This window comes from Scyliorhinus canicula, chromosome 4 (genome assembly GCF_902713615.1).
Source record: "Scyliorhinus canicula chromosome 4, sScyCan1.1, whole genome shotgun sequence".
Taxonomy (NCBI): Eukaryota; Metazoa; Chordata; class Chondrichthyes; order Carcharhiniformes; family Scyliorhinidae; genus Scyliorhinus; species Scyliorhinus canicula.
In genome coordinates, this window is record NC_052149.1 from 89,458,284 (window position 1) to 89,474,247 (window position 15,964).

The 15,964-nt window shown below is 40.8% G+C and overlaps 1 protein-coding gene across 2 annotated transcripts in view; it reads right to left on the bottom strand.

The window, feature by feature from the left end:
• Nucleotides 1–5,457: 5,457 nt before the first annotated feature.
• slc30a7 (solute carrier family 30 member 7) overlaps nucleotides 5,458–15,964 on the bottom strand; it is an 80,388-nt gene continuing 69,881 nt past the window's right edge. For both annotated transcript variants that reach the window (XM_038794747.1, XM_038794748.1), the window contains exons 9-11: nucleotides 9,523–9,613; nucleotides 9,268–9,417; nucleotides 5,458–8,202 (exon numbers count right to left, since the gene is read on the bottom strand). In XM_038794747.1, the coding sequence (XP_038650675.1) occupies nucleotides 8,155–8,202; nucleotides 9,268–9,417; nucleotides 9,523–9,613 (289 nt within the window). In that variant the 3' untranslated portion in view covers nucleotides 5,458–8,154. The remainder of the gene's footprint in view (nucleotides 8,203–9,267; nucleotides 9,418–9,522; nucleotides 9,614–15,964) is intronic.

Consider the following 15,964-nt stretch of genomic DNA (forward strand, 5'->3'; position numbering starts at 1 on the left):
GATCGGAGTACTTTCGGTTATGCCGAGGGACGAGACAGGGGTGTCCCTTGTCCCCCTTGCTCTTTGCGTTGGCAATCGAACCCCTGGCCATGGCGTTGAGGGAGTCGAGGAACTGGAGGGGACTGGTGCGGGGTGGGGAGGAGCACCGAATGTTGCTTTATGCAGATAGCTTATTGCTATATGTGGCGGACCCAGTGGGGGGAATGCCAGAGGTGATGAAGATTCTCGGGGAATTTGGGGACTTCTCAGGGTACAAGCTCAACCTGGGTAAGAGCGAGCTGTTCGTCGTGCACCCGGGGGATCAGGAGGAGGGGATTGGTAGGCTCCCACTAAAAAGGGCGGAGAGGAGCTTTAGGTACCTGGGAGTCCAGGTGGCCAGGAGCTGGGGGACCCTACACAAACTTAACATTACAAGCCTGGTGGAGCAAATGGAAGAGGAGTTTAAAAGATGGGACATGTTGCCACTGTCGCTGGCGGGCAGGGTGCAGTCAGTCAAGATGACGGTGCTCCCGAGGTTTTTGTTCCTGTTCCAGTGCTCCCCATCCTTATCCCGAAGGCCTTTTTTAGGAGGGTCAACAGGAGCATTATGGGGTTTGTATGGGTGCACGGGACCCCGAGGGTGAGAAGGGTGTTTTTGGAGCGGGGCAGGGATAGGGGGGCTGGCGCTGCCCAACCTCTGTGGGTACTATTGCGCTGCCAACACAGCGATGCTGCGTAAGTGGGTAATGGACAGGGAAGGGGCAGCATGGAAGGGGATGGAGATGGCGTCCTGTGTGGACACAAGCCTGGAGGCGCTGGTAACAGCGCCGTTGCCGCTCCCTCCAACGAGGTATACCACGATCCCGGTGGTGGCGGCTACCCTCAAAATTTGGGGGCAATGGAGACGGCACAGGGGGAAGGTGGGGGTATCAATGGGGTCCCTGATATGGGGGAACCACCGGTTTGTTCCAGGGAGAATCGATGGTGGGTTCCTGAGTTGGCACAGGGCAGTGTTAGGAGGTTGAGGGACCTGTTTGTAGACGGGAAGTTTGCGAACCTGGGTGAGTTAGAGGGGAAGTTCAGGCTCCCCCCGGGGAACATTTTTAGGTACATGCAGGTAAGGGCGTTTGCCAGGCGGCAGGTGGCGGGGTTCCCTCTGTTGCCCCACGTGGGGTACGGGACAGGGTGCTCTCGAGGGTGTGGGTTGGAGAGGGGAGGATTTCGGACGTGTACCAAGTGATGCAGGAGGTAGACGAGGCCTCGGTGGAGGAGCTGAAGGGTAAATTGGAAGAGGAGCTGGGTGAGGAGATTGAGGGGACGTGGGCGGATGCTCTGGAAAGAGTGAACTCCTCCTCTTCTTGTGCGAGGCTTAGCCTCTTACTGTTCAAGGTGCCACATAGGGCTCATAAGACCGGGACGAGGATGAGTAGGTTCTTTGGGAGCGAAGACAGGTGTGCTAGGTGCTCGGGGGGTGGGGTTTGCTCTTTTTTGTTTTTCTTAGTTGTCAATATTTTCTGTTATTGATATTTTGTGAAAATCTGAATAAAAATTATTTTAAAAAAAAAGTACCTGAAGCATTTTCCAAAGGCTTCTCCACAACATGACTTAACACCACACCTTGTCCCTGTGGTGAGGCATCGCACACCAAAGCCAATTGCTTATTGTGATCATGGTGGGTCAAAGCAGTATCATTAGTTATTCAAATGCTTTCTGACACTTCACAGACTACTCCCAATCTATTCCACCTTTGAACAGGAGTGCACGTATCAGTGAAGTCTGGGATGAACTTGGAATAATAGAACATTCACAGGGACTGTTGTACATGTTCTTCTTCGTTCTCTAGCCTTTTTTAAAAATAAGTTTAGAGTACCCAATTCTTTTTTCCCAATTAATGGGCAATTTAGCATGGCCAATCTACTTACCCAGCACATTTTTGGGTTGTGGGGGTTGAGACCCACCCAGACATGAGAATGTGCAAACTCCACACAGACAGTGACCTGGAACGGATCCCGGGTCCTCGGCTCCGTGAGGCAGCACTGCTAACCACTGCATCACTGCTGCCCCTTTGTTCTCTGGCCTATTTGCTTTTAAAATGCCCTTGCCCTTTTCCTGTGTTGGGTGGATACCTTCACCGTCGATTTGGTCACCCATGTTTGTTACATTTGACACCATGAAGCAACACATGCTTTTTAGGATTTTGTTTAACATTAAAATGTGCTCAGGGCGAAATGGTGGCACAGTGCTTAGTACTGCTACCCCTAGTACAATCCTCTGTATATGAGTGGTAAGCAGTTCCATACTCTGGTCAGTTAATTCTGAAATCAAATATGTATTTGACAAACCTATCTTACTGAGCACCTTTCCATTGGCTAAATTAAAAATAAATCTTTATTGGTAGGCAGTGGATAAGTATAATTCTCGATCACTTTATTTTACTGTTGCTTATAATCTCTACAACTCTGAACAGACCTACTGGCTTTTTGAACTATCATTGCAGGTGCAGCCCATTCACTGCTTTCCACTTTAACTACCCCTGTTCTTTCTAATGTAACCAGTTCTTTACTTACTGCTTCCAACTGTGCGTTGGGCACTGGCCTAGCTTTGCAAAATGTCAGGTGTACATTGTCCTTTATTTTGACTGTGGCCATGTGATGCCTAATTTTATAATTTGGTCCTCCTTGCTGAAAGACCACTTTGTGCTCTCTTCTCAGTGACACATATTTTGTTTCCACATTATCATATGCACATTCAAGGAGTTCCAGACTAGTTTTAGATCTGGCACAACCGTGCCCCCTGCCCCCCCAGATGCAACCTGACCAATGTTCCCATGGCCCACATCTTTGTCAATCTGTCCCTAGCCTCCACCTTTCACTGACCCAATATCCCGCCCCACGCGCAAACTCCCCCCCCCCCCCCCCCCCCCACCCCAAGTATAAATCTCATCCTATTTCCAGTTCTCTCTAGCTCTGACAGAGACATCCAGACACGAAATGTTAGCTCCGTTCTCTCTCCGCAGATTCTGTCAGACCTGCAGAGATTTTCCAGCATTTTGTTTTCATTTCAGATTCCGGCATTCGCAATAATTTGCTTTTATTTTTCCCACAGCCATAGCACTTTGACATGAAACAGGATAATTTAAATGGTTGGTGATTACCATGGCAATGGTAGTATCTGAATTTCTGACTCTCCAAGACTGTTAGCTTTACTTCTGTAGCCTGGATCTCATTAAAATCCTTTGGACTTGGCATGCTGACTCAGGAAAATAACTCCCTTGTAATTTGCAACCATCTCTTTCTGCTATTTCTATCACTGGAGCCTCATTGTAGGCCTCCTTCCACAATGTTTTATTGCTTTTGTTCAAAAACTTGGCCTGAATTTTATTATTTTTTAAGCCTCTTATAAACATGTGTCTTCAGGTCGCTTTCTAAGTTCACACCATGTCCACAGTGACAAGTTTCTTTAATTCAAGAATGGAATTTATAGCAGTCTCTCAGCTTCCTTTCAGATTGCAAATTGGTGTAATCTTATTTTTAATCATGCCACAATACAAGTCCAGAATTTAATTAATTTTAGCATAGCTCAAAGAACTGGGTCTCTTGAGTACCATTAGCAAGACCACCTTAAAAGCACCAGGTCCCATTATGGGAAGGAAAAATTTGCTTTATCATCGAATTTAACTCCTTTCAACTAAAGATGAAATCTTAGTTTTGAATTACACCGGTCTCTATTATGGTAAAATTCCTCCATTGTCTTCAAATATGTCTTCAGTGCCATTTTTTTTCAATTCCGCACCATATTGACTCACTGTGCACTAGTCAATGTGCTTATGAAGCAAGTTTATCAATGTCTCAGTAATCAATTTTAGGTGTCCCAAAAACATGTCACAATGTTTGTCAGTCCTTCATGTGCAAACGAAATGCAAGAGAACTCCATTCCGGTCTTGTCACCATTTTGCTGGAAGATTAACAAATGGATCCACAGCAGGTAGCTACTTTTGACCTAACTTTGTTCGGTTATGTAATTTGGAATAACACAAGCTGCCACTTGATGCAGTTTTGAGTAAAAGATGCTCCAGACTTTGAAGTGAGTTCAATGTGCTTTATTGAACTATTAGCACAGTTCTCAATGAGTTTGACTCTCTGCTAATCTAAATGTAGTAACTCAGTCTAACTGAACCAGCCTTGCGCTAAGCCACATGCTGAGGTGTGATGCTGAGGATACACCCTGTCTCACTCTGTAGATGTTGGTCTGTGGAAAGAGGCGGGATGTGAGTGCCTCATCCCTTTTATAGTGAGATACCACCCCCGAGTGTCCTAACTGATCATTGGTCGTGTCCTATTCTATGTGTTCATTTGCTGCATGTTTGCATATCATGACAAACTTTATTTACATCTTTTCAACAATGGGGATAATAGAGAGAGCTATATCACAAAAGGCAGAGATCTTTTAATATATACTTAATTTGTGCTCTTCCATCTACTGTTTAGATTTTTCCCCATTTCTCATCAATGGATGCCAGTTTGCTTTCTTTAAATTTAAAAAACAAAAGAGTACCCAATTCTTTATTTTGTAATTAAGGGGCAATTTAGCATGGGCAATCCACCTACCGTGGACATCTTTGGGTTGTGGGGGTGAGACCCACACAGACACAGGGAGAATGTGCAAACTCCACACGAACAGTGACCCGGGGCCAGAATCGAACCCGGTTCCTCGCCGCAGTGAGGCAGCAGTGCTAACCACTACGCCACCCCTCCGATTTGTTTTCTATTTAATTTGGGCAACATTTTAAAAAGTTTTCACCAATATGCTTTCGACCTGGACTTTTCCCTTTTCTACTTTGACACTGAACTCTATTATATTGTGCTCACTGCTTCTCAAATGTTTCCTACTTTTAGCTCACTTACTCACTCCATTTGATTAGCCAGAACCAGGCCAAGTTGTGCTTCTTTCAATGTTACAGTAACATAGTAAATTAAAAAGAGTATCTGAGTACACCAAGAACTCCTCTCTTCCTCCACATAATTTCCCAATAATTAAAAGATGAAAGTTACAACTGTAAATTCACAATTCTCTAATGTATCTACAAATTGTATCGTCAATCTATTTCTCATTGTTTATCTTTTTATTGGGAGTCACTAACTCAGTGCAGGCACAGTGGTCATTACCAAGCTGTTAGTCTTTTAAACAAGCTATTTATTTTTAAAGCTGAGGTGGGACAGTTTATTTAACAGATCATGAAACAGAGAAGCGTTGCCTATGTAGAGATTTATGGAGCTCAGTTACATTCTGTTGAAGTTACTGAGTTTATCAACTGTTCTTCCAAAGTTTTTAGTTATTTTAGGATTTTATAAAAATGGCGAGAGAAAGAAACAGGGAGCAATGTTCAATAACTTAGCAATAAATATGAAGGAGCTTGTTAATCTAGTTATTCCTGTGAGGAAAAACAAAGTGAACATTTAAAAAACTTGTACAAAATGCTGTAGTTGTCAAAATATTTATTATGTATATTTCTGTAAATCAGACAAGTTTTTTGATCAGACAATTTACTGTAGAGTCTTTACTTCATAGTTGTGCGTACTTCAAATTGCTTTGGTGACATTTACAAGTCTGCTTCAAATTATTAAAAATACTGTACTGAATCTCTTTTCTGAAGATTTCTGAGAATCTCAAGAGATTTATCTTGAATGATTTTAAAAATCAACTGCTGATCAGCTCAAGGCCTTCAAGTGACGCTTCCAGAAAGTTCTGTTCAAAGCCGCTAAACTTAAAAAGACGTCTACAGTCTGACAACCATATTTTTTAACAAAATAATACAACTCTCTTCTTTCCTCAAATGCCCAATTCATTTATGGGTAGAGGCAAAGGTTTGGTACAGAACAAAGAACCCCTTTGATTTCATGTTGAAAATGTTCCCAGAAGCAGCAACAATGCATTATACAGCCAGAGTGACTCTATTTTGTTTAAAGTGAACAGCAATGCTTCCCTACCAACACAATATAAATACTTTTGCTTTGATGCAGAAGTATATATTTATTGAAGTTTATCAGATAAACTTGCCCTATACATGAGTTACTCTCACATTTTGGAAAGTGAACACACACTGTAGCATGTGACTTGAGAGAAACAGATCTCGAATGATGTGAACTTAAGCAAACCACGTAATTGTTTTTATAGATAGCATCTGGGGAGGGGGAAGGAGAAAGGAAGGAATGTCGGTGCATGACCATCATTTTATCCTGCACAGATACACAGGATTTGATTGTAGCTTGTGTGTAAACATTTCAATCATACTAAGATTTCCAAGCTGTAAACATTTGCTTTGGACAATGCAGTTTGGCAACCATGGAAAGATACTGTATCATATTCCAAATTAATTTCCCTATGCAGCTGATTTCACCAAACATGCTTTGTTGCTAGATGAATTCCAATAATTTACAAAAGTAGATTCTGTTCACTACTGAAACAGCCAAAACAAAATAATATCTTCATCTATTTTCTAAAATGCAATCAGACTGCAGTCTTTTGCTTTGCACACTACCCCATCATCGACACTAGTGGAATTCAGTCTTACTCCAATCAATAATGCACAGGCAAAATTACTCTGGGCAATTTCTCCTGATGTGCCGCTGTGTACTGATTATTTGTTAGACTTCTCATCATTACCCTACAACTTAATGAACTCTGTGTTAAGTTCCATTAGAATCTCAGTTTTCTTGCAGCCTCATTAATGTAACCATTTAACGAAAAATAAATCAAATTATCTAGTTTCTTGCTCAACGGCAAAAAGCTGGGCTTTGGTTGGTCTACAACACCTGTTTAAACGGGGCCAGCACAAACATTAATGAGAAACCATTCACTAAACTCACAATTAACCCGTCCTTCTGGCAAACTACTGACATCATAAAAGGTCCCTCTTTGAATCTTCCATGGTAAGCTAAGCAATTTATAAACATAAACAGAAAGGGCTAAAAAGCTCAGGCAGCGGCCTTTTCCAATTCTGACAAAAGGTTACTGGCATACAACATTAAATCTGTTTCCATCCCCACAGATGCTGCCTGGTCTGCTTGGTACTTCCAACATTTTCTGTTTGTATTTCAGATTTCCAGCATCTGCAGTACTTAACCTTTGTGTAAGTAACTAATAAAGCTCAGTGTTTAAATCTATAATTTCAACCAAATTTCACTCAGATTAGATCACTTGTAAACAATCAGATCCAGGAGGAATCAGGACACTAATTTAAAAAAATGTTACTGTCAACATTTTCTGGTAGAATATTTGTTTTCTGAGGGCATTAATGTCTAGCCATGCAAGCTCTGCATGGATCCTTGGCTGTGTTGCACGAATTCCACCCCTGCCCAATCCAGATGAACGCACAATGGTCACCGGTGTGCAAAATTGCCATGATGAAAGTGGGATTTTTAAAATATCCAGCAGCATATAATCGACAGGATGAAAAAAGGGCGATGTTGAGAATGCACTATTGATTGGTATCCCGCTACTATGAAAAGAATAAGTTTGCTAACATCCCACCCACCAACCACCCCCCCCAAAAAAAAATCTATTAAAATGCATTAGAACCATGCTGCTCGCCATGATGTACACTACTGGTTAATGATTACAAATTTTCCCCAATGTGTCCAGTATCCACCTTCCATCCTTCACATATTACCTCTTGTCCACTGTAAAAAGGCACTTCAGAAACTGAATATGGTTCATTTCATTTAACCTGTACAGCATACAACCAATTAGAAAATAATGAGCACATAGCAGAATGATAGTCAGGACAACAATATTTACAAAAACAGAAATAGAATGAATTGTGGGAACACGTCTGCCAAATAGGATGCAGGATTATACCACCACAATGTTTTAGCTCATCAGACAACAGAACACTGACACAGCTTTAAATCCTTGATAAAGTCAAGATGAAATAAGACACTTTAGGCCTTGACATAAAAGGTGGTTCCAGATCTAGTAGGTAGTGACTTTGCAGATTACTTCACTATTCCTCGACTCCTTTGAGGAGAACCTTCCAAAGATGCAAATAAATAGTGCTCTGTACACATTCAAGCGCACTGTATAGTGGTGGCGTTTCAATCCAGCATCCAAACAGCAGTTAAATTTATTCCCTGATCCCAGCACCAGGGTTTTGGACCCATTTGTTTTTAGACCACGTTACAGAGCTGCAAAGTCAATCTGGACGTAAAGCTGTCTTATTCCTGCCTGTGGATGAAAGGGACAAAAAAATAAATTGTTTATTCACCCATTGAAAGAAAGCAGAAATGTGTTTCATTGCCTCCAGCATTTCTAAGTATTAGTAAATAATTCAATTTTTCCTTTTAACTACAACATTTCAAAAATGTTTAATAACCCACATTTTGTGAATGTACATTGTTGTGCTAAATGTTACACTACATCATGTTCCATTACATGAATGGCTTGATATGTATTACTTTTGTGAAACATGATTCTGCGAACCTGCCTTGGCAAATGTTTTACTCAGTAAACAGTCAAAGCTATGCACCCAGGAGGATACCAAGTGTAAGAAGGCACAAAATAAGCTCCTTATCCACTACCTACCAGATAATAAAAGGGCAGGGGGAAGGAGGCTGGAACTACCCACTCCAATAAGAAATAATGCACAGGTTTCATGAAGGAAGGAATGGATCAAAGTTAAATACCTCATACAAATCATTTCAACAGGTCAAATCTATCTATATAATAAAGTTCTTATAGTCTTCAATTGACGCTGATCAGATTAATAAGATTTAACTTAGTCCGATCAACACTAAAGACCCTGCAGTACCAGTGAATATCAAAGATGATTAACTAGCACATTTTAACCATTTTTCTGAAGCAAACCAAAAACTAAAGAACGTTTTTCTGTTTCCAAGAAATATGCTAAGATAATAAGACTGAAGTAGCAGTAGTGTTCTGATTGGCTTATGTAATGGACTCATTAAAGATGGGTCAAATCCAAACAGCAAATACATTCTCCAGTAACCTCTCAACATGGGTACAGAATGGTTGCTTCCTTTGAGTTTGTGAACACCATCATCTGACTTTATGTTACAGCAAAGTGTGCATTTCTTTAGACATACAAATGACAGAATATTGTTTGCAGTGTCAGCAAGAAGCATTTCCCAAACGTCCAAGATTAAATTTCATGAAACCCTTAAGTTTGGCGTTATCAAATAATTCTTAAAAAGTCACAGGCAATTTCGAACCTTGGAGATTGGTAAAGAGAAACATTCACGATAGAACAGCATAAGCTTTTCCTTCATATACCTGAGTGAAAATGTTGTGTGTTTGACTCAAAATCCATCGTGCATCTGCATCGGGTGCTACTAGAAGCTTTACTGTGCCAATGTAAACTTCACTACACAAGGTCCAGAAGTGAGGATCGATTATGCTATAAACACCTTGCAAGTGTTGAACCTGGAAGAACAAATGAGAAAGAGTTGAGTTCTAGTTCAGTAAAATACTAGCTGCATTCTAAATGTCTCTTTCCATAATACTGCATATAACTTGCATTCTACATACCCGCTGGTAGCATTGGGGCAGCACATGATCCAAAGATGGAGGAGTGCGTTGCATTAGAATCCCAATGGATTGCTTTAAGAGTGGAATAACACTATCAAAGAAAGAGATCATAATCAGAAGAATGGTCTTTTTGTACAACACCATTAAATTCTGCTTGGTACATCACTGCTTAAAAATGCACTGTTACAATTTAGCTTCCACGGCAACTTGTTTAGCATGGATTCATATTTACTGTTTCAAATAAAACTACTTTAAGTGAACGTCAATTCACTGAAGAGTAGTGCTCTTTTACCAGATGACATGACCACTTTCCTGGTCACAATACACATGAAAATGTTACATGAATTTTGTTTCAATTACAGATGTGTAAATTATAGATTTGTGTTATGCAATTGGCACTAATGTGAGGTCATGAACTTATTATAGGATACCACCTCTTTTCCCATGATTAATTAATGCTCTTTCAGGAATACATCATTAGTCTGGCCATGAATGAAAGGATTCATGTGAAGGTCTACATTGCTTCCGTATGTAAAGCCATCCTACCGAGACTGGTGAGCATCTAGAAGAATACATATGTACCAGCTCGTAACTTGGTGTGCTGTGGTTTTTCCCTAACTTAGTTTTCTTTTCAGGCAGTCTCCATGCAGTTTGATAACAGCCAGCAGGAAGAGAGGGTCATCTGGACTCAAAATATTAGCTCTTTTCTCTCCCTACAGATGCTGCCAGACCTGCTGAGATTTCCCAGCATGTTCTCTTTGGTGGCAGCAGGAAGTGAGATTTAAGATGATAAAGTGCCTTGAAATACGGACCATATTTCATTAATTTAACATGCCAGTCACTGAGGGGACAGATAGAGGATTAATGGATATTAAATACATGGAATTTGACTAGGTTCCACACAAGCTGTTGCTAGATAAAACTGCGATGCACGGGCATGGAGACAACATTGTGGGACAGTTAAGATACTGATTTGGGAGGTACGAAAGAGAGATTTGAGGTAAAGAACATTCTTGAATTGGTGGATATCGAGAATGTTTGACACTGGGAGTCCACGTTCAGAAATGTCAAATAAAAAGGGGCAGCACAGTGGTGCAGTGATCAGCACTGCTGCCTCACGGTGCTGAGGACCCCGTTTGATCCCGGCCCCAGGTCACTGTCCTTTTGGAGTTTGCATATTCTCCCAGTGTCTGCATGGGTCTCACCCCCACAATCCAAAAAAATGTGCAGGTTAGGAGGATTGGCCGCGCTAAATTGCCCTTAAAATTGGGGGGAAAAATTGGGGACTCTAAATTAATTTAAAAAAAGAAATGTCAGATAAAAACTATGTAAAATACACAAAAATAATCAGGATTTGGATAGAGGAGGTTTGGTCCAATTTACAGATCATATTGAGATAAAGTATTGTAAATTGGAAGATCAAAAGGAAATAAGATAAAGCATTTAGGTAGACCATCGGCAAAAAAAAGGAAACTCTTAAATTGTACACTTTAGACGCAACATTACATTGGAATATACATGGGAAGAAGGATAAATAAAAGGTTTTGGAGTCGAGCAATTTAAGTCAATTAAACGGGTGCCTACACCGAAATGTGTGATCACAAGCCAATGGGAGAATGGGCTCAAGAGGAATAGAATATAAAAGTAAAGTAAAGTAATTGTAATTACTGTATAGGAGCCCAGGCCTGTATTCGTTTAGGGCCCATCCCTAGTTGCCCTGAGACAGTTATGTTCAGCTGCCTAAAGTACTCTGGAGTGCCTGCGAGGTCACCTCAAGTGGTGCAAGGACTGGAGGTGGGGAACTGGAGCCGCATATTTGCACAGTTTACACCATAAGATGCCGAATTTGTCTAATTGTAAGTATGAGTCCATTCTGCAAAGTAGAGGAAATGGAAAATATCTGCTTTGAACTTTGTGGATTCAATTATTAGAAACTACTTTGCGTTTTCAAATAGGTACAATTCCTGATTTCCACAACATCCAGGATGAATATTTCACAACTTCTAAAATCTTTTAGTTTTAGTAAAATTTTCAACCTAGAAATGCAAACAAAGTCATTTGGATTCAGGCAACAAATACAGTGCGCATTGCCAAAGTAGTTATCCTGCAATATCTGAACCTAAACCATAGCTCCTCAATTCCACATTATTGAAGAATTGTATTCTTCCTCCCCAATTAAAAAACTGTAATCACCAAGTACTTCATATTTCTTTATAAATTTAGAGTACCCAATTATTTTTGTTTTCCAATTAAGGGGCAATTTAGCGTGGCCAATCCACCTAATCTATGCATCTTTGGGTTGCGGGGGTGAAACTCATGCAGACATGGGCAGAATGTGCCAACTCACACGGACAGTGACTTAGGGCTGGGATTCAAACCCGGGTCCTCAGCGCTGTAGTCCCAGTGCTAACAACTGCAACACACGCCCCCCCCCCCCCCCCGCCCCCCCAAAGTACCTCATTTCATTCATAACAAAAAACTCTTGTGAAACAATTTGAGCTATCGGAAGAAAATCAGCTCGTTTATTTATTCTGTTTGTCAAAGTATTTGTAATTCTTCTTTCAGATGAAGCCATCGAGTATTTTTAAGTTCATATGTAACTGAAGTCTTTTACACACTTTCAGATTAGATTGGTGAAATTAACTACTTTAATTTCTTGTCACATTAGAAGATAAAGAACTCAACTAATTTTAATACAAATCAACTATGTTTTAAATATGGTAAGCCCCTTGCTGCAACTTTGACGACCTTCCATTGATTGGCATTGGTCCCATTTTTGCTTAACGTGGCTATAGTTAGCCTGCAGACTTGATAAGATTTTCCATGATGGCAATGTGAATCGATAAAGCTGTTACCGTGATGCACTTAGAGCTTTTCTCTACAGCAGAACTGAATTGTCTGCCTGTGAATATTCCCAATATTTTATGAATTCGGAAACTGGAAATTTAATTAAAGGCACAGGCAAAAATCTCTCAAAATGTTGTTTGGGCTTTATATAATTTTGATATAAAATAGCGGAGTTCCCAGATCTCCAGCATCCTCAGTATTTTGTTTGTATTATAGCAGAGTTTTAATTCCTGGTGTTCTGACCAATATGTATCCCTCAACCAACATCACCAAAACAGATTATGCAGTCACAATGCTGTTTGTGGAATCTTGATGTTTACAAGTTGGCTGCACCATTTTGTGCACTATAATTCTGACTACACTTAGAAGTATTGAATTTACTGTAGTGCACTATAGGGTGTTCTTTTGGCTTTCAGACAGACACAAGAACCTACTTATTTGAGTCACTAACCAATCGTTGGCCCCATAAATTGAGAAGGAAAAATCATTCATGATGAAAAGTAGTCAAAATAAAAATCTGGAATGTGGTGCTTCAGGGGCATTCACTACAAACACTTAGAACATACAGTGCAGAAGGAGGCCATTCGGCCCATTCGAGTCTGCACCGACCCACTTAAGCCCTCACTTCCACCCCTCCTAACCTTTTCTTGGTCACCAAGGGCAATTTATCATGGCCAATCCACCTAACCTGCACGTCTTTGGACTGTGGGAGGAAACCGGAGCACCCGGAGGAAACCACGCAGACACGGGGAGAACGTGCAGACTCTGCACAGACAGTGTCCCAGGGGGGAAATCGAACCTGGGACCCTGGCACTGTGAAGCCACAGTGCTATCCACTTGTGCTACCGTGCTGCCCACTTCTTTCACTTTATGATCCAGATTCCATAACTAGTGTGAACAATTGGGCGCCTATAAATTAACAACTGAACAAAATTATGAGATTAAAATTGAAGGCAGAAGGAAAAAGATTACAAAATGCATAATTGTAGGATTTTTAAAAATGTAACTAAATGTAGATAGTTCATCCTGGAAATGGGAAGCAGTAATTGTAATAAAACATAGGAACAGGAGGTCATTTACTACAGTGCAGAAGAGCCCCTTCGGCCTATCGAGTCTGCACCAACGCATGAAAGGCCCTGACCGGCTCACCAATCCCACTGGCCAGCACTTGGCACATAGCCTTGAATGTTATGACGTGCCAAGTACTCAGCCAAGTACTTTTTAAAGGATGCGAGGCATCCCGACTCTACCACCTTCCCAGGCAGTGCATTCCAGACTGTCACCACTCTCTTGATAAAAAAGCTTTTCCTCAATCTCCCCTAAACCTCCCACCCCTCACTTTGAACTAGTGTCCCCTCGTAACTGGTCCTTCAACCAATGGGAACAACTGCTCCCTATCCAACCTGCTCTTGCCCCACATAATCTTGTACACCTTAATCAGGCCACCCCCTCGATCTTCTCTGCTCCAGAGAAAACAACCCAAGCCTATCCAACTTCTCTTTATAACTTAAAATGTTCCATCCCAGGCAACATTCTGGTGAATCTCCTCTGCACCCAGTCCAGTGCAATTATATCTATCCCATAATGTGGTGACCAGAATTACACACAGTATTCCAGCTGTGGCTTCACCAATGTTCTATACAGCTCCATCATGACCTCCCTGCTTTTATAATCTATGCCCCAATTCATAAAAGTGAGTGTCCCATATGCTTTTTCACCACCCTATTTAACTTGCCCTTCTACCTTCAGACATCTATGGACAAACACGCCACGTTCCCTTGGTCTTCGGAACTTTCCAGTGTCAGACAGTTCATAATAGACTTGTTAAATTATTCTTCCGAGTATATCACCTCCCACTTTTCAGCGTTAAATTCCATCTGCCACTTCCTTATCTGCCCATTTGACTATCCCGCCACCCTGTCTAGATCTTCCTGTAACCCAAGATACTCAGCCTCACTGTTAACCACCCTGCCAATCTTTGTGTCATCCGCAAACTCACTGATCCTATCCCCCACATAATCATCTATGTCATTTATATAAATGACAAACAATAAGGGGCCCAGCACAAATCCCTGTGGTAAGCCACTAGTCATTGGTCTCCAGACACTAAAGCAGCCGTCTATCATTACCCTCGGTCTCCTACCGCTAAGCCATTTATGAATCCACCTCACCAAATCACCTTGTATCCAATATTCATTTGCCTTCTTAATAAGTTTCCCATGTGGGAACTTGTCAAAGGCTTTTCTGAAATCCATGTAAACTACATCAACTGCACTACATTCATCTATACATTTGGTTACATGCTCAAAAAACTCAACAAAATTTGTTAGGCATGATCTCCCTTTGACAAAGCCATGCTCACAATTCCTAATCAAACCTTGCCTCTCCCAGTGGAGGTAGATTCTCTCTTTCAGAATTTTCTCCAGTATTTTAGCCAGAGTCTGTTCTGCCATTCAATAATTTCATAGTTGATTTCCAACCTAAATTCATATCTGCACCTTTCCCCATACCCTTAATATCTCAGTTTAATAAAAATTTACCAATCTTAGTTTTGAAATTAACAATTGACCTTGCATCAATAGCAGCTGTGGAAGAACGATCCAAATATCCACCACCTTTTACATGTAGAAAGTGTTTTTTAATTTCAATCCCGAAAGGACTGGCTCTAATATTTAGATTATGCCCTCTAGTTCTACTTCACCCAGCAGAAATAATCTGTTCCTATCTACCCAACTGCTTTCCTATAATGTCCGCTTACAATTACATATGGAACTAAAAGGACGAATATCAGCCAATTCGCAAGTAGATATTATAACACAACCCCTTCTTCATATATTGATCAATTCGAGGGATTACAACCCTGAGTCATGTAATCTCCCTCCTAATTAGTGTCCAGATATCATTCTGATAAATCTACAATGCACTCGCTCTAAAGCTAATACGTATTATTCCTAAGAACTGCATGGTCAAATGAGGTTGAAGCACAGATTCTACTCCCTTGTATTCATATATTTATATTCATATTTGTATAAAATCGCAGAATAACGGAGTTGGGAAGGACAGAAAGGGAACTTATGAAATCTACATTCAGTTTAATAAGTAGAAAAGGTCCCACCTTCTCAACTTGGCCCCATGTCTGAGGTTTGGTGACCCTCAGGTTAAATCACCACCGGTCAGCTCTCAAAGGGGACAGCAGCCTATGGGCCTCTGGGACTGTGGCGACATTTCCATTTAAAAAAATTATGCAGTTTTATCTCAAATGTAAAAATCAAAGCTCCTATTCACTTGGAGACTGTGATCTCCTGATTCCCCTTAATTAGCCAATCCACAAGTAGATATTATATCACAAACTCTTCTTCATCAAACTAAAAAAAACACCCAACTGTGGTTTCTCAAACACCACTCTACACGCACCATGAACCATGTAGCTCAGGAGCCCAAATGCAATTACAAATAATACAATCAACTATATTATATGATATATATTAAATGTTAAAAAGCATGCCAATATAGGTATATAATAGTCATTTATATAATTAATAATTGCTCAATTACTTAAAATTTTGCAATAGAGTCACATCTTGTAAAACAGGAA